The following is a 26,521-nucleotide window of genomic DNA, read 5'->3' on the forward strand; positions in this document are numbered from 1 at the left end:
CACGCCTTTCAGAACTACAGTTGTTATCATACGGTTAGGCAGGCTGAGCTTTTGGTCACCTGTCTTGTCTGTGTTCCCGCTCAGAAACGTGTCAGGTTACCTATTGTGCTATTTGGCCTTAAAGAGGATACAGGGATTATTATAATATCATATTCAAAAAGGAGTTGGTAGTACAACGTATTAAGGGACCTTTGTTCTGTTCACCTGGTCTGCCTGTTATGTACTGATCAAGTGGTTAACCTCACTTTGTGATGTTTAACGTTATGACCCCCGTGCTCACAGCACACACTAAAGCCATCATATCTGGGTGATATGGGGTCAAACCGAAACACTTGATGTACTTGTGCAAGTGTGGCCCATTAGTACACATGATATGCAAACTTGAATATCATCTCTTACTCGTTCTCTTGCTGATGCTTTGGGAAATCAGGACCCAAACATCCATTATCTTGCTGCTGTTGCTTTTGCCTACCCACCTCATCTTCATCAGCAGAAGCTGCCATACCACAACTTACCCTAATGCCCCCTCACTTAGACTGTGCCGTAAAATTATACTGTGGTTTGAGCTAATCTGTACAATTCTACTTTAAACCACTTATTGATGCAGCCTGCCTACTTGGTGTGTACTGAAAGCAGTGCAGGACACAGGATAAGTGTGCATTCGTCTTTTTAGGTTAAATAATTGTTGAATTTGATTAGATTTTAATATTCTTGAAATAACTAATATGAATGTCGCCTAGACAACAATGTGATGAAGGGCTTTTTCCCTCCATAACCAGGATATAACAACATTAAGGAAAGGAGAAAAAAGGACAAATATATCCTATTTGGTACATTTAGCAAATTCGGTGCAGCAAGCCGTGTTCCATATCAGGCTTGGTAATAATTTTGTCTAAGGCCACTGAGTCTGAACAGAAGTGAATCAAGAAAAGCCATATGGAGGTCTTGGTGAACTAAGAGCTGTCCAGATGTGTTTTTACTTTGCTGTTTGTAATGGCATTACTGGTGACTTCTAATAGTTTCTTGTCTTTAATCCCTGATAATATCTAAACACAGACATGTTGTCTAACACCATGGCTTCTAACCCAGAGAAACCTGCGGCCGCAGGTAATATTGCTGCTGTTGGGTGTAAACTTTTCCTGACCCGATTGATCTGCCCTTGAGAACTTGCGTGTGCAGCATGTGTGAGTTATGTCAAAGATCAAGCTTGCTAGAGTAAGCCTGCCATGTGTAAATTGATGTACAGTTTTCTAAATGTTTCAGTGCACAAGGTACTGTGGGCTACCTCTCACTTAATGTTGTACAATAGTAATAGGGCATAGAGGTATGCCATAGTGTGTATGAGTCTTTGAATTCCCTTGGGTCATATAAATTACCCTTGTATAATTTAGATGTGATGTGGAATCACATTTTTCTCTTTGTGTGCAAGATTTTACTCAAACCCTAATTATATTGAGTATGCCTTAGCTCATTAACCAGTCTCATGCTGTCACAATCTAAATTTGAATAACTTGGTGTGCATTTGATTGGTAGAAGTGGACAAATTGCAGTACTGCAATATTTCATTTATTTCTTTCCCCATAACTTATTTAGTTCTTTTCTCTTTTTTTTCTTTTTCTGTTTGTAAAATCCAGAGCATCCCTAAAAGTAGTACACATTCAGTAATGCATACATGCAGTCATTCTTTCACGGTTGGCCTATCTGCCCTTTACGATGGCAATGGCTTCATACTGTTCATCACTGAACCAGGATCAGTGACTTGTGTCCTCTGCTCAAGTGTCAGGGGGTTTTTGCTTCTGTGACACCGTGTGTCCGTTTTATTTTTGGAATGATGTGAGGGATTCTGTCCCCTTTTTTTGTGCTAATTTTGTTGTCATGGAAATTATCGAAGCCTGTTGAAACAGCTTTTTGACTTTGTAAAAATCAAAACCCAATTCTTAACCTGAACTTCACCCATTCAGTTGGAGAAAGTACAGTTTCTTAGTAAGCATAATTTTGATTAAATATTGCTGCTACTATAAGTGAATGTAAAGTTTGACTTAAATGCACATAAATGCTCTGATTGACAGAACGGTTTCCCTATAGGCATATTTATATCAGTGCATTTTATAAGTGTTTAAAGGTGGGGTAGGTAAGTTTGAGAAACCGGCTCGAGATACACTTTTTGTTATATTCCATGGAATGCTCTTAACATCCCGATAGCAATGAATATCTTAAGTGCTTTGACAAAAAATCCATAAAAAATTTCATCTGTGGAAGCCGTAATACTGTAAAAAGCACGACCAATCATTTTAGCCGGCCCGGCTAAAATAACTGGATGGCCTACCTGCCTGTCAGTCTTCCATCTTGTGCACAAACTTATCTCGTGCCCTCATTGGTCATGTGCGCGTTCGTGTGTGTTGGAGGAGGGGCTCTGTAAGGAAGTGGCAGATTTTTTCCGGCTGTGTATTTTCAAATTTTAGCGCACTCGAGCTGGTTTCTCCAAAATTACCTACCCCACCTTTAAGGACAAATCAAGCTCAATGTTTTTCCCCATTTGATTCACTGACCGCTGTTGTACTATTTTCGATGACATTTACATGGGTAATTATGTTTTCCTCCATCTATTTCAAGCGACCAGAATCTGGTCCCGATGTTTTATCCATGATGGAAACATGATTTTTACCTTTCAATGGCTTTCTAATGGAATGTTAAAGATTTTATTGCACCGCTTAAGCTAATGTCATTGCCAGTTAGTCTGAAAAATGTGTTATGGGTGACTTAAAATGACAGCTTCTTAATTTCTAATGTGTGATTCTGATGTGTGATTTGACCTTACTGAAAATTATCATTTGGCTTAATGTGGTGTTAGCTGTAGTGAAGATTGATACAGCACTGTTCCTGCTATTTTCCTAGGGTTATTCTTAGGCTGTTACCAAAAACAATATACTGATGGGTAAATATTCTGTAAAGGTTATGTGAAAAGTTAACTATTTTATAGGAAAAAAATGACAAATTATGATATTGCTGCCTGTTTCCACTAATTACAGAAAAAAGCTGTAATATCACAACACAATTTGAATGCATGGGTGAGTATCGTGTGCTGTTGAATGTTTAAGGTAAACAGATTTGCTGTTTTTATGTATGTTATTCAGTTATACAAGTTTTGTTAACATCTGATAAATGAGAAAGTTGAGTTGTATTGGTTTGGGGGAGGAACACATGGAATTGTTTTTTGTACTCTGGGTGTTTGTAATTGAACATTTGAATAAAGGCAATATGAACATTCAAATAAGTGTTTTTTTTATTATGTCTTGCTTGGTTCTCGAGACTGTTTAGATTGGGGGGCCATTATGAGACAATGGTTTGGTCCTTATGACTTTAAGCCACAATGCACCCTGTTTTTTATGTTTTAAACTAAAGCTCAACAAGTAGTACAGGCAGTAGTAGAGTAATCAGGGATTTTCACAAATATATGGAACAGCCAACCTGTTTCATATATATGGAAATGCCACTATTCCATGCCATACACTGATCTTAATTATTGCATATATAATGTGTTTGCCTAAAGATTTGTTAACATAAAGAATAGAGAAATATTGTAAAGGACAATCAGGATTCTTACATTTCGTAAATAAGTTTTCTTATTTCTGATCGATCAGAACTTTTGTAATTTAGAATCATTAGACCCTTAATATTTGCACTTCTATTTTCTTCTCTTACATATCTCTATCTCTATACACTCACTGGCCACTTTATTAGGTACGCCTGTTCAACTGCTCGTTAACGCAAATATCTAATCAGCAAATCAATGCATTTAGGCATGTAGACATGGTGAAGACGACCTGGTGAAGTTCAAACAGATCATCAGAATGGGGAAGAAAGGTGATTTAAGTGACTTTGAACGTGGCATGGTTGTTGGTGCCAGACAGGCTTGTCTGAGTATTTCAGAAACTGCTGATCTACTGGGATTTTCACGCACAAACATCTCTAGGGTTTACAGAGAATGGTCAGAAAAGAGGAAATATCCAGTGAGCAGCAGTTATCTGGGTTTAAATGCCTTGTTGATGCCAGAGGTCTTGAGGAGAATGGCCAGACTGGTTCAAGATGACAGAAAGGCAACAATAACTCTAATAACCACTCATTACAACCAAGGTATGCAGAAGACCTTCTCTGAGCACAGCACGTGGAACCTTGAAGCAGATGGGCTACAGCAGCAGAAGACCACACCGGGTGCAACTCCTGTCAGCTAGGAACAGGAACCTGAGGCTACAATTTGGACAGGCTCACCACAATTGGACAATAGAAGATTGGAAAAATGTTGCCTGGTCTGATGAGTCTCGATTTCTGCTGCAACATTCGGACAGTAGAGTCAGAATTTGGTGTAAACAACATGAAAGCATGGATCCGTCCTGCGTTTTATCAACGGTTCATGCTGGTGGTGTTGGTTCATGGTTTGGGTAATATTTTCTTGGCATACTTTAAGCCCCTTAGTACCAATTGAGCATCATATAAACGCCACAGCCTACCTGAGTATTGTTGCTGACCATGTCCATCCCTTTATGACCACATTGTACCCATCTTCTGATGGCTACTTCCAGCAGGATAACGCGCCATGTCACAAAGCGCAAATGATCTCCAACTGGTTTCTTGAACATGACAATGAGTTCACTGTACTCAAATGGCCTCCCCAGTCATCAGATTTCAATCCTGTATAGACCACCTTTGGTATGGTAGAACGATAGATGGATCATGGATATGCAGCCGACCAATCTGCAGCAACTGCGTGATGTTATCATGTCAAGATGGACCAAATTCTGTAAGGAAGGTTTCCAGCACCTTGTTGAGTCTATGCCACAAAGAATCAAGGCAGTTCTGAAGGCAAAAGGGGGTCCAAACCCGGTACTAGCAAGGTGAACCTAATAAAGTGGCCAGTGAGTATATATATATATATATACACAGAGGTGGCGGTTCTAGACCAATTTGACTAGGGGGGCCAGGCTGGGGCCAGTTATTTTCTGAGGGGGGCACAATAAATGCAGGACGAAAAAGACAAAGACAGTATGAAGTAATTGCGCATAGGAAAACAATGCAATACAGTTATCGGTATTTGTTTCATTACACATTATTATATGCTTACCTTTAACCTTTGTGTGCTGTTTGGGTCTGTGGGACCCGTTTTCAGTGTTTACTAAAAGAAAATGTATGCAATTTAATAATTTTAACCTGCTTTATTTGGGGGTGGATCTCACATCCTCTAGGGGGGTCCGGGGGCATGCTCCCCCGGGAAGATTTTTTTTTAAATGTTGAAGTTAAATGCATCAATCTGGTGCACTTTGAGCACAACATGAATTGATGGAAACAGCTCTCAACACTCATATGAAAAGGAGCTGTATACTTTTCAATAATCAACACATCTTTAGAATATGATCACAACCAATAACAAATCATTTAAACTTGTTTATTCTTATCTTATGTTACCTAGTTAGTATTCTTTCTTTCTATTTATGCATATTTGACTAATCACTCCCCTTTTAAAATGTTTTTTTTTTTTTTTACTGTCCTAGTACACATTGGAATGATTTCTTACTTTATTTTTTACAAGTATATTAAATAGATAAAGGTGTGCTCTCTCTAGCTCTCTCTCTGTCTCGCTCGCTCACGGAGGCTGTGTGCTCCTCCGTGGCGATGACGGCTTGCGTTAAAAAAAAAAAAAACATATTTGTAAAGTAGGGGCTATTGAGTACTTGCGAGATACCGGTAGCTCGCGATCGACGTGTTGGAGACCCCTGCTCTAATGGGTCCAACTAGAATGACAAATATCGTTAGTTCCGCCTATTCCGTCAGCCAAGAAATCGTTTATTCATAAACTTTTTTTTTTTTTTCATTTTCAGGGGGGGCACAGGGGGGTTTTAAAGTCAGTGTTATGGGGCCACTGGCCCCCCCTGCCCCCCCCCCCCCCCCCCTAGAACCGCCCCTGGGTGGGAGAAGAACTCAGATCTTGTACTTGAGTTAGTAGAAGTACCAGAGTGTAGGAATACTCTGTTACACAGCTGAACTGAATAGGGCAATGTTCAATAACACTACGACTACTAGAAACTCTTCTACCAGAAACTTTTCTTCACTGATGCCGCTGACACCTGCTATCTCGCTCTCTGGCGCCACCCAACGACCAAAGGCTTACATGCCAGTGCAGCTCCCCATTTCTGTTCTCACCAACATACACAGTTGGTTGGTGAATCAGGTTGAAAACAGAAAATGCAAAACCATCTGTTTGAATTGATCAAATTTAACAGTAATTCCACGTACTCCACGGTATATCACAAACAATCAGAGTGATAGTATATCTAACACACTTAAACTGGCTTTATTAAATGTCAGGTCTTTAGCAGGTAAAACTTAATGATTTTATCACCAAGCACAATCTGGATTTTATGTTTTTAACTGAAACTTGGTTAGACCAAAATAACAGCACAGCTGTTCTTATTGAATCAACCCCTCCCAACTTTAGTTGTACGAGTCAGGCAAGTCTGAGAAAGGGGGTAGAGAGTTGCTATTTTGTTTAATGATTTATTCCAATGCAAGCAGACTAAGAATGGAAACTTTACTTCTTTTGAATATGTGGCCCTTCAGCTGAAATGCTCTTTGCGAGCTCTGTTCCTAAACATCTATAGACCACCCAAATACTGTGCAAGCTTTTTTGATGATTTTACCGAATTGCTGTCTATAGTGTGTATTGACTTTGACCATCTAGTCATTGTTGGTGATTTTAATATCCGTGTTGACAACCCTCAGGACAGAGCGGCTAAAGAACTGTTTTGTGTTATTGATAATTATGGACTGACTCAGCATGTGACGGAGCCCACGCACAATAAGGGGCACACTGGACTTAATTGTATCAAAGGGTCTGAACATCTCTAAGCTTGTGGTGACTGATGTTGCGCTCTCCAACCATTCCTGTGTTTTCTTTGAGAGCTCTATTTCTGTCCATACCAATGTTAAGAAAGAGGTAACCACTAGACGTTAATTATCTGAAAATGCACAGGAAATGTTTGTTCAGAATTTTTCTTCCTCAATTGACCATGCTAACGTCTCAGTAAATGAGCTAGTGGACCATTTTAATTCTAAAATAACAAATGTCATGGATACCATTGCTCCCATTAAAATAAAGGAAGTATCTGGCAAGAAAATATCTCCATGGAGAAAAGCCATGACCATGAGAACATGAAAGATTATGTCTCAGGAATGTAGGGTTTGGGAATTATGGCTTGTTTAAAAGAAAGTATGAAGGCAAAATGAAATCTGTCCTCCACTCTAGCTGTGACATCACGCACTTTAAAATCTGAAGAAGGCCTCTTTACCAAGGTCTGAACAATGTTTAATATCTCTAAAAGTACGAATCAGATTTAAATGTTGTGTTACACGAATAATGTCAGAACGATGTATATCATTTTAAAGTTGGATGGGGTTTCTGAGTGAAAGTATGAAGGAGCAGTTAGCAGTTGAAGTTGCATGAAGATTGTTCAAGTCTGAAGAGTTTCTCCATTGACTTCCATGTTAAAGATTTGATGAATTATGGGATGTATCTCTGGAATTATGAAAGTTATGAATAAGAAAAGTAATAGCCATCGATTCCCGACCGAGCTGAACGTTTTGATGTTTGAACGGAGTTTCTGCGATGTGCAATGTGGGAGAAGAAGAGGTGCAAAATAACCCGGCGGAATAATAAAGAATTTTGTGCGTAGCATAACAGATAGTTGGAATGCTGTATCAGCATTCCCACTAAATTAGACAAGCAGTCAGTGCCTCTGTACCAGGTACAGCAAATGTTTTGTCCCTGTGTCCAACTAAAATCAATTCAGACATCATGACACAATTCCGTTTGATAAATGATAAAGACCTGGAGGACATTATTCAACATCTGAAATCCTCCTCCTGCTGCCTCGATATTATTCCAATAGGATTTTTCAAAACTGTTTTTCATTGCATGGCCTCAGATCTACTTCACATAGTAAACAAGTCTCTCCACTCGGGTGTATTTCCACAGGCCCTGAAAACTGCAGTAATTTACCCACTCTTAAAAAAGCATAATCTAGACGCATCCGTAATTAATAATTATAGGCCAATATCAAACCTCCCATTTTTAGGCAAAATGATTGAAAAAGTTGTTTTTCAACAGCTGAGTCATTTGATGCTTTTAAATTACGGTTTTGATGTGTTCCAGTCAGGCTTTCGACCAAACCACAGCACTGAGACTGCTCTTGTAAAGGTCTTCAATGACATCCATTTAAACACAGACAGTGGCAGAATCTCAGTGTTAGTATTATTAGATCTCAGCGCTGCATTTGACACTGTTGACCACAACATATTACTAGACCGACTGGAAAACTGGGTGGGACTTTCGGCAACAGTTCTAAATTAGTTTGATTCCTACTTAAAGGACAGAAAAAACGTTGTCTCTATAGGCAACATCAGCGTTGACAAATATGACATGCGGGGTTCCTCAAGGCTCCATCTTAGGACCTCTGCTTTTTAATATCTATATGCTACCACTGGCTCAAATAATGAAAAACAACGACGTAAGTTATCACATCTATGCATCACCCAGATTTATTAAAAAATGTCACCAGGAGACTATTCTCCGATTACAACACCTGAGTAAGTGCATTGAGCACATCAATGACTGGATGACTTTCTCCAATTGAACAAACAGAAAACTGAGATTATTGTTTTTGGAGCAAAGGAGGAATGATTAAAAGTCATCGCAGAGCTTCAGTCGGCAGACTTCAAAACAACGAATAAAGCTAGAAATCTAGGTGTAGTGATGGACTCAGACCTGAATTTTAACAGTCACATTACAACAGTTATTAAAGGTGGGGTAGAGAAACCGGCTCGAGATACACTTTTTGTTATATTCCATGGAATGCTCTTAACATCCCGATAGCAATGAATATCTTAAGTGCTTTGACAAAAAATCCATCGAAAAAAAATGTCATCTGTGGAAGCCGTAATACTGTAAAAAGTACGACCAATCATTTTAGCCGGCCCGGCTAAAATAACTGGATGGCCTACCTGCCTGTCAGCCTTCCATCTGTGCACAAACTTATCTCGTGCCCTCATTGGTCATGTGCGCGTTCCTGTGTGTTGGAGGAGGGGCTCTATAAGGAAGTGGCAGATTTTCTCCGGTTGTGTATTTTCAAATTCTAGCGATCTCGAGCCGGTTTCTCAAACTTACCTACCCCACCTTTAAGTCTGCATACTATCACCTGAAGAACATATCTATCTAATGTCACAACAGGATCTATCTAATGTCACAACAGGATTTAGAAAAGCTTGTCCATGCTTTTATCTTCAGCAGACTCAACTACTGTAATAGTGTCTTCACAGGTCTCACAAAAAAATCCATTAGAAAGCTGCAGCTAATTCAGAATGCTGCTGCTCGAGTCCTCACTAACACTAAAAGAGTGGATCACATCAATCCAGTTCTGAAGTCTTTACACTGGCTTCCAGTCTACCAACATTTTTATTTTAAAGTACTATTGCTGGTTTTTAAAGCACTAAATGGTTTTGGACCAAATTATATTAACGATCTCCTGCAGAAGTATGAACCATCCAGGAGTCTCAGGTCTTCTGGGACGGGTCTGCTCTCTGTTACAAGAGTTAGAACTAAACATGGAGAAGCAGCGTTTAGTTTTTATGCCCCGACCATCTGGAACAAACTCCCTGAATCCTGCAGGTCAGCTGCAACTGTTAATACTTTCAAATCGAGATTAAAAACGTATCTTTTTGACGCTTCATTTGGATGAGTTGTTCAAATTCACACTGCAGTATGGTTTTTATTCATGTATTTTATACCTGTTGTGTTTATTTGATTATCTTTGCTTTTTAAATGCCTGTTTTTAAATGCCATTTTATAATGTGCTTCCACTGTATTTATTCTTAAATGTCTTTTATTTTATTTTATTTTGTAAAGCACTTTGGGTTGCCGTGTGCTGAATATAATATAATAGAACAGAATTGGGAGGGATGAAACCCTCTTTAATGGTCACACATGCAGAGCACACAGCACACACAGTGAAATGTGTTCTCTGCATTTAACCCATCCTAGTACCAGGAGTCTAGTACTAGGAGCAGTGGGCAGCTATTGTACAGCGCCCGGGGAGCAATGGGAGTGAGGGGGGAAGGGGGTTGTCCGGTGCCTTGCTCAAGGGCACCACGGCAGGGCAGGAGGTGAACTGGGACCTCTCCAAGTAGCAGTCCACACTCCATATTTTAGGTCTGGTCGGGGACTTGAAAGGCAAGGCAAGTACAAGTCCTGCCTACAAGTAAAAGTCCTGCATTCAAAATGTTACTCAAGCAAAAGTACAAAAGTATTACCATCAAAATATACGTAAAGTACCAAAAGTAAAAGTACTCATTATGCAGATTGGTCAATTTCAGAATATATATATGTTTTGATTACAATTATTGATGCATTAAAGTGTTAATGAAGCTGGTAAAGGTGCAGCTAGTTTGAATGACTTTGCATGCTGCAGGGTAGCTTGTGAATGTACTCCAGGTGTAACTAAAGTCTTATTTAGGTGTTGATTATATTTCACATCATTAATCCAAATCTGCAAAGTAACTAAAGGTTTTCAATAAATGTAGTGGAGTAAAAGTACACAATTTACCTCTGAAATGTAGTGGGGTAGAAGAACAAAGTAGCCACAAATTAAAATACTCAAGTAAAGTACAAGTACCTCTAACTTGTACTTAAGTACAGTACTTGAGTACATGTATTTAGTTACTTTACACCTCTATACACAACATCATTTGACATTAGATTGCATATACAATAGGCAAATATGGATTTTTACAATATTTACTGTTTAGTAAATATTTGCAACATCTTGGCTCTGCTGTAAAACACACACAGTACATTCAAATTAATTCTTTCCTTAATTGATTGATACATTGATTTATTAATTTTGTATAACTTATAACTTTGTATGACTTCACTGTGGTAGAAAGTAAACACAGAGGAATATCACTCTGAGTCTCTGAGACCATATTGGCTTCTTGTACTGCTTACATTTTTAGTAGACAGTTCAAAGGCATGACTTAAAAAACAACAAAAAAACATCTACATTATATGTACATAATATATATATATATATATATATTATATGTACATAATATTAATATATATATATATATATATATATATATATATATATATATATATATATATATCATATAATATAATATATATAATATCTATACTATATCTATCTATATATATATATATATATCTATATACTAGAGATATATATCTATAATATCTAATATATATATAATATATATATATATATTATATATATAATATATATATATATATTTTTTACCATTTAACCATACCACTGAATTCGCACGTGTCTAGTTTGTCCCTCTTTACCCACCGTAACTACGCAAAAGTATGGCGGTCTGAGAGTTGTGACAACTGTTTTGATGGTGTAAATAATACAATTTTCTATTTCTTAGACCTCCTACCCTCAGAATTTGCATATATTTTAACTTGGAACCACATTGCGGCACAGGTAAGATATTGATATGGTATCTCAAAGGGTCTGGCTGTCCACAATAAGGGCACGTGGGTAGTTGCTAGCTACTGAGGCAGGCTAAGCTAACAGCTAGCTTGTCATGTTACACTACACATTTGACTACAGCTTGCTAGGTGTCTGTCAAATTATACTTTTTCACACGTGTTTCTCATTTGTAACGTTAATCACCTAGCCTGCGCGTGCGGTTGGGTTACAGGTAAAGGTCCGAAGTAAACACGACATTACATCAGTTGGGTAGGAACTCTAATATCACGTAGTTATTACTTTATCAATGTAGTGATAAGATAAGATGCATGATTAGTTCTGTCAACGTTACCTATAGTTATGTTGCTTTTTAAGTTATGTCAACAGCAGCTGCTAGGATAGGGGGTTAAATATTAGCTAACTGATAAGTTAGTTAGAAAGCCACATTCAGTTTATACGACTAAGTAAGGGAGTAGCTCTAGTTTAATTTGGTTTTTAAGTGAGTTTATCTTCACTATTTGTCTTGTAAGACTTTCAAAGTACATATTGTATTTAATGTTATATGTTTGCCGTATCAGAGCTGTTTGACCTAGCATTTACTAGCGAGCTAATATATTTTTTAATTTACCTTTTATTACCTGCCATTCATGTAGCTTGGTAGTTTTTCTGTTGCACATTTTCAATTCATACATTGAAATAATGAAACGTTTTTGCAGTGTAGAGAAAGCAAAGCAAGTTGTACGAATTAGCAGAGCAGGTTAAGAAATATGAATTGGAAAAACCGTGTGAACTCTTTGCTAAAGTTGGTGTAAGTGACCACGTCACTTCTTAGTATAGCTGTCTGTATAGGGTTAGCCTAATTACCTCAGCTGCGTCAGTGGACACAGGTGCCCTCCTCCAATAATCACAGGATGCTGTATGAATAAATCATTTATGTATGTATTGTCTACAGTTTCAGAAACGGAATGTCATGACTTTAACATGTCTCTCAATCGAAATGACTCCTAACATCACTGTAAACGGCATTATCCAAGAAGTTTAAAGCTCGTTCTCCACAAAACCTTACATATAGGTATGTATCTAAAGTATAACAATCTGGAACTTGTTATACTTATTTCAAAATAGTTAATTATAATTTTTTAAATAAGAAAATGTTGTTATTCCTTGATTATATTTAATACATGGTCAGAAAACATACTTTGGTCTTCAGAAAACTGTGATGGGCTTTTTACACGTTATTGATGTTTTAGTGACTGAATGTCCAATTCATTAATTGATAACATAATTGTAAAATGACTAGAAAGCAAAAATAATTGTTATATTATTTAGCCATACTCCGACACATCAATGTGGTTTATTGTATTAAATGTATTGCTGATTATAGTTAGTCTACGCCTTTTTTAACATCCATGAGCAATTAAATGTCCCTATCACATCTGCTCATAGGTCTTGACCATATGAGAGACAGTTTCTAGAATAATGCTATGCTCACTATGTATCTATCTGATTTTCAGAGCATCATGCCGTCCGCCTGTGACTCTCTGATTGACGACATTGAGGACATGGTGTCCTCTAGCGATCCCACACCTCATGAGAGACAGTCTGCTAGAAAGAGCATCATGCCGAGGTTCAGGAAGAAAAAAGAGCCTCTGAGCCAAGAGGAGCTGCACACTGATAGGTTTGTCAAATGTTTGATGTGGTGCACACAGTAGTTTAGAGTGTGACCTTAGTGTGATCTATTGCCAGTTTACAATATATTTTAGGCTGATATTGGGGAAGTAAATGCTAAATTCCCTTATTGACTACTTCAATTAACTGCAAGTTTTAAAACCAGTCTGTATTGTGGTTCATGTTGAATATATGTTGAACATAATGTTTCAATCATTTTGTGTTAACACTAAAGTAATAGACAGTAACTTTGCTTTTCCACCAGAAGCTTGGTTGACTTAACCGGTAAAGGAAAAATACTTTATATAGTCTTTTAGTCATGTGGACTGACTCGTAAGTCATTAGTTAGACAGTTATGGTGACTGTCAAACTTACATGATCAGGGCTATATGGATCTCTTGGTGACAAATAATCCATTAACTCATTCAGTACTTTACTGCTCCTTGTTTTTATTTAACTTCTTTGGTGACACAGAGACTGCATGAGGAAATAATAGATTGATCTAATTTGGTTATGATCACCACAGGACCTCACATTTCAAAAATAATGATTGACAGGTAAGAGAAGAAGAGAAAAATGTACAGGTGCAACGAAAATGATTCAACCCCTATTGCACATTAGGTTTATTGGCAAAATATTTCAAAGGCTGTTTGCAATAAACAAATTCCATAACAACGGTTTAAGTAGTTTAATGAAACTAATAGTACAGTGTGCGGGACGTGTTATTCACAATATATCGGACAAGTACATATTTCCATTGTCCGACAGACAGGTGACGTTTTTCACCTATATTTATTGACAAATTATTGATAAATTCAGCTTACAAAAGGCAGAACTCATTCGCAAAGTGTCTGTGTCCGCCATTGTTGTTTGCGACCGCTTTACATTTCCTTCTTTGTCATGTGTGATTAGGGATGGGTACCGAGCCCCGGTATTAAACGGGCCCCGGTGCGGAATTATTAAAGACAGCGGTACCGTTAAGCTCCGACGTTATCGGTCTTTTTATCGGTACTAGAGACATTTAAAAAATATATGTCATATGTATTATTGCTAAATAAACATTATATTGCAGTTTTAGTTTTGCCAACTCCGTTTATAATATGCAATAAGACTACAAAATGCATCTATGATGCATTTTCGATCTTTCCAATCCAGACGAGAGATCTCTCTCCCCCGTCTGTGTGTAAGGGGGCGGGGCAGTTTACACACGCGGCTGCTGCATGCAACACACACACACACACACACACACACACACACACACACACACACACACACACACACTTACATAACAACACATTATGTCCCGTAATGTTCCACCACAACCTCAATCTTCCTCCAGAAGAACCGTTAGGCCTTTTGCAGCATACCTGTATGTCCTCCAGTTCAGTAATATTCTTGGGTGTGCGTTTTGCAACCGCCTTCTTCAAATCCCACTAGAGATTTTCTATGAGGTTCAAGTCAGGTGACTGTGACAACCACTCTTCCATTTCTTCTTCTTAAACCGAGCCTTGGTGGACTTGAGGTATGCTTGGGATCATTGTCCTGTTCTTTCTAGTGCCAGAAGCAGCAAAGCATATTCTTCATTCTTCTTCCTCCAGACATACTGCTGATCCATCTCCCGAAAAGTTCCAGTTTTGTTTCATCGGTCCACAGAACAGTATTCCAAAACTTCTGTGGCATATTTATATGGTTTTGAGCCTATTGGAGCCGACTTTTCTTGTGCTTTTTGGGTTAGTAGTGGTGTACGTCTTGGAGTCTGGGCATGGAGCCCTTCAGTGTGCCTGCTGCCACCAAGTCTTGCTGCAGGTGTTTTGAAGTCACTCAAGGTTTTTTTTACCTCTTGCCTCCTCAGGAATCTGCTAGCAGCGGCTGATAGCTTCCTCTTTCTGCCAAGTCCAGGTAGTGTAGCAACTATTGCTTTAAGTTTGAACTTGCAAACTATGCTTCCAATTAGGGATGCTCCAATCAGGGTTTTTGGGGCCGATCACCGGAATCAGAATCGGCCAATACCGATCCGATCATAGGGTGGGTGGGGGCTATGGGGATCTTCCATTTAAAGTGTTGTATTGTGAATTGTGTAGCAGAGTTTCCGTTAGCCGGTAATTACCGGACTATGCTGAGGTTTAAAACTCAGTTAATGGGGCTCATTTTTATATATATATATATATATATATAACGGATCGAAAAGTTCAGATTAATTTTTCAATAAATGATGCGCTTCCACAAACAACATAATTATTACATTCAAATTATGTACATTATTCAAGTTTACATTAACTTTGGATAATAACACGGGAGAAATGAGTGGAAGCGCTCTGTTTTCCTCTCTCCCTCTCTCCCTCTCCTGACAGCCCGTCTGTATCTCATGCAGCTCACTGATCCAGTAATGAGTGACCCGACAGTGAAGAATAAACATATTTATAACGAGTTTAGCTAGTTCCAGAGGTAGATAAAATAGCTAAGTGTGTTAGGTCTAACTTGAAGTGTGTGTTTTGCTCCGCTCACTGGTCCGTCACAGCGGGCGGAGCTGCAGGATTTCTGCTTCACACACACGTTGCATACGGCTATTTTATTGTCTTAATCGGACACCTTGTTTTGCCGCGCACAGAGAAAAGTGTCATGTATTTTACGTCATCTGATGATCTGATCTCCTGATCGGCCTTTATAGAGAGCACCAATCACACTTCAGAGTGAATATCGGCCGATAACGATCGGCGGCCGATCGATCGGAGCATCCCTACTTCCAACTGTATCTCTAGGAACATTCAGTGCTTTGACTATCTTTTTGTATCCTTTTCCTTGTTTGTGCAAGGTAATGATCTCTTCTCTGAACTTTTTGAACACTTATTTTGACTTAGCCATATTTCTAACATGCAATCAAACGTCACTCAACAAACCTCTAGCCAGAACAGGTATTTATGTGTTCCATCTTAAGCACACCTGATCTAATGAAGCCCTTGATTAGTTGCACCGAGTGTGGTTGAGACAGGGGGTGTTTCTCAATGTCGAGTAAAGCTGCTCCAGAGCCACTATTTCAAGCATACTACGTCATCGAGTGCCACCGAAGTACTGTTCCAATGTCCAGCATACTTGGAATTCTACCGAGCCCGGCGTACTTCGTTTGGAGAAATTTCGAGGCTGCACATGTGTAGACTCCGCGGTCTTAAAATCCCCACAATGCTTTGCGCACGGACCAATTTCCCCAAATCTGTGGTGGAAGATGTAAGGCGGGGCCTCTCATATGACGCACACCTGCACACTTGCTAGCCTGTTCCACTCTTTGTTTTCCGAATGCCAGGAAGTATTCTTGCCTCGCTTCTGAAGCAAGTGACTCGGAAGACATGTGCTACCAAGCAAGCGTACTCGAGATTGAGATTGAACTACTTAAACAGTCCTTGTGTAATTTGTTTATTACAAACAGCTGAGAAATTGTATATTTTGCCAATAAACCTAATGTGCAATTGGGGTTGAATAATTTTGATTGCCACTGCATAATTAGAAATATTACAGAGGTCATTGGAAAAAAGTTTTATGACACAAGGTCTTTTTCACTAGTGTTCTCATTCTTATTTATCAGGTGAAATATTTAATATCATATTATATACAGTACATTATCACCAAATCATTTATACTACAAATGGACCACTCCAGGTCCCGCTTGGAAGCAGTCTGTCTGTTTGTTTAGTCTGAGTTTGTTTTTTGCGCACTAACCTAAATAAAACATGTTAGGTTTGAAATTGCCCTTACAGTCTGTCCCTTTTTTAAAACTGAGTAAATGTTTTGATCATGGCTTTTATGGCAGATTCGTGACAGAACACTTGGTTAGGATATGCAGTTGATTATTATTATTTTTTTTTTTCCACAAATCGTGTAAGGAATTTAAAAAAAAATTGTAATTCATTTTTCAGTTTAATCCCTGGCACCCAAAAAATCTGGATGAAAACGTGGGGCTGCAGTCATAACAACTCGGATGGAGAGTACATGGCCGGACAGTTAGCTGCCAGCGGATACAAGATGACTGGTAAGAGATAATTAATTATCATGGTTTGTATTAACTCCATTGACTAGGGTCATTTCATAACAATACAGAGGGCGGTGGTGGCGAAGTCCATAGGGACTTGGCTTGGCAACTGGAAGGTCACCAGTTCAAGTCCCGGAAAGACCAAGTGCTGCCGAGGTGTCCCTGAGCAAGGCATCGTTCCCTATACTGCTATACATTATGTACATAATGGCAGCCCACTGCTCCTAGGATGGGTCAAATGTAGAGAAACCGTTTCGTTACATAGTACCTATACTACGTAATGACAATAAGTTGTATCTTCTTCTTCTTCTTCAAGCATTTGAAGAGTGCAGATGTTCCCCACTGCAGTTTCCATAATGTTGGTATTTGCCCTCTGATTAAGATCCTCTTCAAAATGCATTGGGTCTTTCATCTGCATGAAAATCGCACCATTAGTTGATAATAAACTTAAAGGGGACCTATCATGCAAAATGCACTTTTGTACGTCTTTTATACATGAATATGTGTCCCCGGTGTTCCAGGGAACTCACCAAGTGTCAGAAAACACAACCCTCTCTATTTTCCTCCATACCCAAATCTCTAAAAAAGGGGCTGCAACGGATCTGATACAGACTGATCCAGATTTGAACACTTCTATGTCGTCACAGAAGTGGTGCTACGGCTATTGGGCCAACTCTCCACCTATCAGGGGAATGTGGGGTTGGGCCACGGCCGGCCATTGCCGCTCGAAAGCGCTGGAGACGCTGTAGTACATATGCCAGGCCTGTAAGTGGCGCTGTAGTCTGCCACAAAAGCAGCGAAGAAGACTTCCCGCCCATAGTTACCATGGTTACCCTTCTGTTTATTCTCCGCTGTGGCTTTTTTTCTCCCTCCCCGAGGCAAGCGTTTGCTCCCGCTGCTTTAATTCAATGCAATCCCTCCCCGTCGAGGCAAGCACTGTAATTCTTTCCGGTTAGTCCACCAGCAGATGACAAACACCCACCTCTCCGCCTCTTCCAAGGAACGAGGGGACCGTGCGGCAGAGTTTCAGTTTCAGTTTCTTTCGCCGGTCAAGATGTCCGTTAAAGTTTAAATCTTCCGGACAAAATTAGAAAAGTGCCGGTCAAAGGTCTTCTTTGTTATTTATTGAGCTTTAAAACAAATGAATAACGACTCTATATAATAAAACACGGAGGACGGAGATCTCTTTTTCTCCCCCTCTTCTGACAGCACAGCAGCTGATCAGAGCACGGCTACCCTCTCCTGCAGGGGGGCATGGTCAGCAAAATCAGACCCGTAGACAGCAAACAGCAAATAGAGCGAAATGAGGCATGGCTAAAATGCATGATCTGTTTGGTATTTTGAAAACAGAAACGTATAAATATACCTTATATAGGTATGGCCCTACAATATATCATTTAAATATAGCATGATAGGTCCACTTTAATACAAAAAGTAAGGACATTTGTGTTAGGTAGATTATTTCTTTGTTGTATCAATGCTTTTTGGCAATATATCTTATACCGTTTTCTTACCTTTCAAATGATGCTACATTTGTGAGGAACATGCATTTGTGGGAAGAGCAGCAGAGCTGAGTAAGTGGGTTGCGCCCATGAAAATGTGACAAATCTCCTCTGCCGATGCCAAACAGCGTTTTTTTGCTGTTGACTCTTGTTTGGTGATGTTTGGTGGATTGGATGATTGAAGTCGGATGAATCGAGACATATTGGCAACAATTTATTTATTATTATTATTATTTATTAACAAGCAGCCTCAGTAGCGTGTGGAAGAACCAAACACAGCCACGACAGTCTCTCCTCCTCATGCTGGTCACCAGCCTGCTCACACACTGCTGTGGGTTGGCATCCCATTTTTCAACCAGCATTTGTCCAAAGTCAGCCAACGTGGTTGTGTTGGTCACTCTGGCACGGACAGCAAGGCAAGGCAAGGCAAGTTTATTTATATAGCACTTTTCTGTACGCGACAATTCAAAGTGCTTTACAAAACAAATTAAAATACTTTTTAGGAATAAATACAGTAAAAACACATTATATAATGGCATTTTACAACAGGCATTACAAAGCAAAGATAATAAAATACTAAAAATAAACACCACAGGTATACAATACCTGTTTAAAAGGCATACTGTAGTGCGAATATGAGCAGCTCAATTAAAAGCAGCGGCAATAGTAAGCGTTTCTGCGGACGTGCATGATTTGGGTTGTTTGTTCCAGATTGTCGGGGCATAATAGCTAAATGCAGGGCCAAGTTGATCCCAAAAGTGTTCAATGGGGTTGAGATCAGGACTGCAGGCCATCCCATCCTCTCCTCTCTTACTCTATCGGTGCAGCAATCAGCAAAGCGTTCTCCGCGTCCTCTCCACACTGTGATCCTACAATCCATGTGCCGTAGGCAGAATCTGGACTCATCGCTGAACATAATGTTCCTCCACATGTTGAGGCTCCAGTGCAAGTGGGCCTGAAGGTGAAGGGCAGTCATGGCAGCCGTACGAGACCGGAGATTGGCTGCTGTTTGGCATCGGCAGAGGAGATTTTTCACATTTTTCATGGGCGGAAACCCACCCACTCAGCTCTGCTGCTCATCCCACAAAAGCTTGTTCCTCACAAATGTGGCACCATTTGAAAGGTAAGAAAACAGGCTTTCAATCGGTATAAGATTTATTGGCAAAACGGTATAAGATTAATTGCCAAGAAGCATTGTTACAACAAATAAATAATCAACCAAACAAAGATTTCCTTACTTTTTGTGTTAAGTCTACATCCTCCTTTGCGGAATTAATTACAATAATTGTCATATGCTACTTCTAATATTTAATAATAGTTACAAACTACTAATACTAAGAATGGTGGCTGTGTTTTAGTCAGATGGATTGAAGGTATCAAAATGAACATCTGAAATGGTAGTATCATTATTTAACACAAGGGGGCAGTCTTGCTCTTTAAGTAAACTACCTTTTGTGTTATTCCAGAGGGAGAATTTGATATGCTCTGAATTAAGCTTCTCAGGCTGTCTGCTGGCCTCAACACACTTTACAAAGCACTATATTCGTTTAAACAGAGTTTTAACACATTTTGGACAATGTATGGAGTTTGCCTATCCTTTTGAACCAGGTGGAATTTGTCCCCTATCCTCAAAAGTCCACTGAGAACCAGCCTAACCTTGTATCTTTACCATAACCTAAACCTTAATGAGTGAATTGCTGATGTGGGTTCAGTTGAGAAAGCGCAGTGGAAAACAACAAGGGAACATTGTGACTGCATGTCGCTATAGCTGGTTACCCTGTAAACATGTTTTTGTCTATATGTGTGTGTGAAATGTTGTGTTAATAAAATTCAGCCATAAAGAGAGGAAGTTCTAGTACCAGGTTGTGTGTCATTAGTCGGGTATTAATATTAACCCCTCCGGCGTTTCTCTCTCACTGCGGTCTCAACAGCCATAGGGGGACATTAATCACACACGTCAAAAATGCAGATGTACTCTGCATGTGTAGAGCGAGCGAGAGAGAAGTTGAGCGAGCGTAGTCAGTTTATGGAAGTTAACGGGAGTAGCAGCAGTATATCAAAGTCACAAATATAAACAACGGCCTCCCAAAAACATTGAATGTTGGATTCCACTTACCGCCATCTTACTTACATGGCAGCAGCTCCTCCCCCCCGAATAACTTTTTTTTAAAAAGACGCTAACGTGACGTGTGTGTGTGTGTGTGTGTGTGTGTGTGTGTGTGTGTGTGTGTGTGTGTGTGTGTGTGTGTGTGTGTGTGTGTGTGTGTGTGTGTGTGTGTGTGTGTGTGTGTGTGGTGTGTGTGTGTGTGTGTGTGTGTGTGTGTGTGTGTGTGTGTGTGTGTGTGTGTGTGTGTGTGTGTGGTGTGTGTGTGTGTGTGTGTGTGTGTGTGTGTGTGTGTGTGTGTGTGTGTGTGTGTGTGTGTGTGTGTGTGTTGTGTGTGTGTGTGTGTGTGTGTGTGTGTGTGTGTGTGTGTGTGTGTGTGTGTGTGTGTGTGTGTGTGTGTGTGTGTGTGTGTGTGTGTGTGTGTGTGTGTGTGTGTGTGTGTGTGTTGCAAAGTCATAAAAACATGACTACTGTTGACAAGGTTAAAATTAGGGCTAGGTATGTAAATGTTTACTAATTACATACCCTCACAAGCAAACAGTTTTTATTAGTTGAGTGTATGTTTCACTGGCTGTGTGTTTCCTTCATGTAAAAGCTTAGCAAAGGAACAGTCCCCTCTTATCTACCACTTCGATTAATATGGTTTTACTCCAGCATGTAGCTGAGAGATGCCTACACCTTTCACAGATGAAGCTTCAGAAACCTCTCCCTGTCTCTCTCCCTCCTTCAGCCTTGTTGTCTCTTTCTCTCTCACTCCCCTCTCCACAAAGTACTTTAAAGGTCAATGTCTCACCGCTAAAGCTAAAGGATTAGTTTGGTTTCTTTCTTCCTCTCTCTACTTTTTATCTGTGTCTTTCCCCTTTGTTTGCTTTCTGGTCTTTTCTACAGTTTCGTCCTGCATCACTTATTGGTTTTTCTTTCCATCTCCCCCTCTCCCTCTTAGGGTGCATGTATCTTCACCTATTGTTTTTCACTGTGAGGTTGTTGGAAGGATAAATTGCTTGTCATGGCCAGAATCATGTGAGATTACACTCGGGAGAGGCGGTCATTGTTTTGAATGGTATAGTATAGAATGCAATGCAATTGTCTAGAATGGCATGAAATTGTTGAGAATGCTTTGAAGAGAGTGGAATAGTCTGGAATGACAAGGTCTGAACTGGGCTCGTGAAGGATGTAGTGTTTAGTCTTTGGCCAACAGAACAGAAGGACATAGAGCAGGTGTAACATTATCTTTTGTGAGTCAGAATGTCATGTCCTTCATATGATCTCATGTGGATATCAGACCAATACCTCTGTAGCGTGTTATCCATATCCGCAGTGTTGATCCGCAGTGTTTAATGAAGGAGTTTGGTCTGCTTGTAGTGCTCTGAAAAAATGACATCATCCTTTCTGCTTTACTGCTTACTCTCATTCACACTCCCTGCCCTCCCCTGTCCCTCTTCAATCTCCCTCGCAAACTCTTTCTCTCTTTTCTTTCTTAAACTATGACATCACCTTGTGTAAGCTGTAGTAGCAGTACTTGTGGTGGCCTCTAGGTGGCAGCCTTGGCTGGTTGGAAGAGCTTTTTGTTGAAAGAAAACATCTTTGCAATACTAGGATGAGGTCATCCTTCTGAAAAACACTCTGTATTCTCATTCATAGTTCTAAAAGTTGTGACTTTCTTTCTTTTACGGCGACATGTAATGTTTAAACTCCTGTTGCTTGCCAGTTGGGTTGATCACTAAGCAGACAGTACATTTATTCAGTCATAAAATATCTTGGTTATTTAAAATTCTGAACAACTTGAAAAGATACTGTCAGCCCCTTCCCTTTTGAATTTTTGTCTTGTGCTGTTTTACTACAATGAAACAAGATCAATCTCCTCTCTGCTTTCATTGTCTCCACACTTGTTAGACTGCATGTACTTGCTAAGCGTGGCTCATCCTCACTTCCTCCTAACAACTAAAGAGGGCAGTGTTTACCCATGATGATGAAAGGAAACAACTTTGAGCAGCAGAGCAATGTGCCAAATGGTGACTTCATAGAAAGGCGTGTAAACTCGCATATGGGTGCGTTCACGTGCATGTGCTCAACCACACACTCACACACCCCTCATGGAAAGTCACACCAGGATATTTTGATTGTTTTTGGCTGCTCTCCTTCCCTCCCAGTGTCCTCTCTGCCAGCCAGCCGCACACACAGCACTTCAGTTATGATTTTACATACCGGTTAGGCAAAATTACTCCCTAGTACACAATGTCAGCCAAATTAGGCGTTCTCAGTTCCTGGTTTGGACACAGACGGTTGGAGGATATGGGTTCCAGAGAGAGGGTGTGAGCTGTTTTGATGAAATGATACAGGGGCTTTTTTGATGAGCAAGTATTACAGGTGTTGCTGAGCATAGAAATGGGCAATGTTGTCACAAACAATGTAATTTCACTGTGCCTATCATGACAATGAACTTGCTTTGAAATAATTGATTTGAAATGCGGCAATGTCTTTGACAGATAGCCAAATGGATTATCAGCCTTTACCAATTTTTTTTCCATTTCAAATGAAGCAATTGTCAATGTATGCATGTTACATGGCATGAAGAAAAATATTGGGCATATTTGTAGATATACATAAACTGTCATTTGAAAAACTTGCATTTTACAGGTCCTTAGTTTTTCAAATTTTTATATACATTTTCAAGAGATTTGCAGTTGACAATATTTAGAAATGTAGACTGAAGTATTGTTGAACAGTTGTGATTGTGCTCATACTGCATTCAAGTTTCGAGCGCTTCTACTGCTCTATGTGATTCTATTACATCACTGGAGAGTATTTTCACTCCGAGTGTGTGTGTCTCGCATACATGCCATCTCATTCATAAAACGGAATGTGTGAGGACCTTCTGATTGGCTGAATATGGGCTACGCAACATTACACGCCGCAATGTTATAGCCAATGAAAACTTACAATGTTCTCTCTGACTCCACCTCTCACACACACGCTTACACACGTTAGCACAGACATTCAGCACACACACAGATGTGCTCTTCTCACACGCAGTTGCAGATGTGGTTGGAATTGATTTTATATAGAGAAAGTGTGCGAGAGACATTTCAGTTTTCGACAGCCCTCATTCTGCAACACTAGACATATCGTCTGGTGTGCGTATGTGTGTGAGAGACTCAGTGCTTTCTCCGTCTTTCCTCTATCTAACAACTACGTGTGTCAGACACTTTGCTGATTGAGAGAGGCAAAGGGTTGAAAAAGAGAGAAGGGGAAAGCTGTGTAAGGAACGATGAGAGGAAGAGTCAGCAGGGAAGGGAGGAGGGCGCTGCGATGAAGGGTACAGCCCAGAGATACAGATGCACTTGATGCCAAAATCAGCCAAAGCGACGGTTGGAAAAAGGGAGGCGAACAGGGAGGGGAATATGGTGCGAGGAAAAACTAACTAGACTAGACTAAATATGCAGAAAGGGAGAGATGGAGGGATAATGGAGTCGAGAAAGGATAAGAGGGAGGTGTTTTTAGCTATTAGAGATGACATGAGAGACGTAAGGAAAGGCAAAAGGAGGTTAAGCAAATAGTTGGCAGTAATAGATACGATTCAATATGAAGTTAAATTGATGTAAAAAAAAGAAAAAGGAACTAAAGCTGAAACTCAAATATACATGGGATTAGAAATAGAGACAAAATAAATACATTTGTATCAATGCATCCACAATTAAATATAGCCTATTAGATGTAATACCCTCAAGTTCAGAGCAGACATTTGGCAGGTAGACAGGCTGTTAAAATTGAAATATGGATATGTAAATAGTTAGCATGTGACAAGGGGGTTAACCATTTTTGCATATTTGTGGTTGTCATATAAACGGGTGTCTTTTTGTTCTTATTAGAACGAGTGAATAACATTTACCTTTGTCTCATTTACTACTTGTATTATTGACATGGAAAACACATTACATTCTGGAGTACAACTATCAATTAAATATTTGTGTTTCTGTATGCCTTAAGCGGAGCAAAAGAGCAATACTTTTAAGAGGATAATGGGCTAACCCTTTCCCAGCTCATACAAACTTGCACACACACTCGCAGAGATACACAGTTTCCAATGCTTTGAATTTTCTTAGGTCCCACAAATAGACTCATGAGTCCAGGCAGTCAAGTGTAACCATTTAGAGGCCAGGAGATTAGAGTGATCTCAAGCCCGGTGTGGGTGTGTTTTAGTGATCCTACAAGGTGACCCACGTGTAGGCAGCACCCAGTAACCATTTAGAGGCCATGGGATTAGGGACCCAAGCCATCCGTGCTTTAAGATTCCCTTGAGAGAACTATGGATGGGGAAAAGAAAGAAAGTGGGATAACTTAAAGTGGACGTATCATGCTATATTTGAAACATATATTGTAGGGCCATACCTATATAAAACATGTCTGTGAAGTTTCTTTTTCAAAATACCAAACAGATCATGCATTTTAGCCATGCCTCATTTTGCTCTATTTGCTCTTTTCCAGCCCTGTTTTTGCAAGGGCTGATTCTGCTTTTGTGGCAGACTACAGCGCCACTTACAGGCCTGGCATATGTACTACAGCGTCTCCAGCGCTTTCGAGCGGTCTCTCATTCCCCTGATAGGTGGAGAGTTGCCCATATAGGCGGAGCTCCCCTTTTCTGACGTCAGAAAAATTCAAATAATAATCAGCTCCGTTGCAGCCCCGTTTTTAGAGATTTGGGTATGGAGGAAAAGAGAGAGGGTTGTGTTTTCTGACACTTGGTGAGTTCCCTGACACACCGGGGACACATATTCATGTATAAAAGACGTACAAAAGTGCATTTTGCATGATAGGTCCCCTTTAAGGAAGGGAGGGATCAGTGCTCAATCTAATTCATTGATGGCTCTTGGGAAAGGAATTTGGCTGCATCACAAACTGAACTGATGGTAACAACCATTGCAGCAAGAAATTGTCACGGGCGTAGAAAACAACTAAATCCCGTAGTGATTTATTAGTGTCTTCCAACAACCTTACTAATCAAGCAATTGGGAAATAAGTAAATGCATGGAATCCAAGTTTCTACCGGTTATCGGACTGGCCAATTATTGTTTTGATGGATAATTGGAATTGTTTATTTTTCTTCGGTTTGCCGTTAAAATAATGATCAACTATGCTCCTTTGCCTGTCATGCAAACCTCTTTCTGTTCTGACAGTAATGTTTTACCAGCTTATTATAGTTTATACAAATGCAGAACAGTAAGGATACAGGCATATTTCTGACAATGCGCATTATCAGAGTTCTTTATTACTAATAATTAGACCTAAAACAAACATCGGTCAATCCCTATTTTGAAAAAAAAGGAATTACTGGTGTCTGTCTAACGCGAGATGCTCAGTAGTGTTAGTAAGGGACTTCATGGATTAGGATAGGAAGGAGGATCTCCCTTATTGCAAATAGCACCTCCCTTATTGCAAATAGCACTTCCCAAACTTCAGGTTGGGGAGCAAGAAAAAGTGAATTGCAATCGACTGAATGACAGACCACTCCTGTGAGCAATATCAAAAACTGAAGAAATTGATTCCCCGAATGTTGGCGATCCCATTTTTGTTTCTCAAATCAGAAAGAAGTAGGAGAGATAAGAGTGGAATACGAATGTGTGAAAAGAGCCAGTGTTTCAGTCGTCTCTCTGTTCAGTCATTGCTTAGTAGCATTTTAATTTCT

The 26,521-nt window shown here is 39.7% G+C and overlaps 1 protein-coding gene across 2 annotated transcripts in view; it reads left to right on the top strand.

Moving 5' to 3' along the window:
• The first annotated feature begins 11,422 nt into the window (after positions 1–11,422).
• Positions 11,423–26,521, top strand: part of cdkal1 (CDK5 regulatory subunit associated protein 1-like 1) — a 231,923-nt gene continuing 216,824 nt past the window's right edge. The window contains exons 1-4 of one of the 2 annotated variants that reach the window (XM_034127949.1): positions 11,423–11,555; positions 12,496–12,615; positions 13,058–13,221; positions 17,120–17,232. In XM_034127949.1, the coding sequence (XP_033983840.1) occupies positions 13,064–13,221; positions 17,120–17,232 (271 nt within the window). In that variant the 5' untranslated portion in view covers positions 11,423–11,555; positions 12,496–12,615; positions 13,058–13,063. The remainder of the gene's footprint in view (positions 11,556–12,495; positions 12,616–13,057; positions 13,222–17,119; positions 17,233–26,521) is intronic. The other variant, XM_034127948.1, reaches the window with a different exon arrangement.

The sequence above is a fragment of the Trematomus bernacchii genome, unplaced genomic scaffold, assembly GCF_902827165.1.
Source record: "Trematomus bernacchii unplaced genomic scaffold, fTreBer1.1, whole genome shotgun sequence".
NCBI classification, from domain to species: Eukaryota; Metazoa; Chordata; class Actinopteri; order Perciformes; family Nototheniidae; genus Trematomus; species Trematomus bernacchii.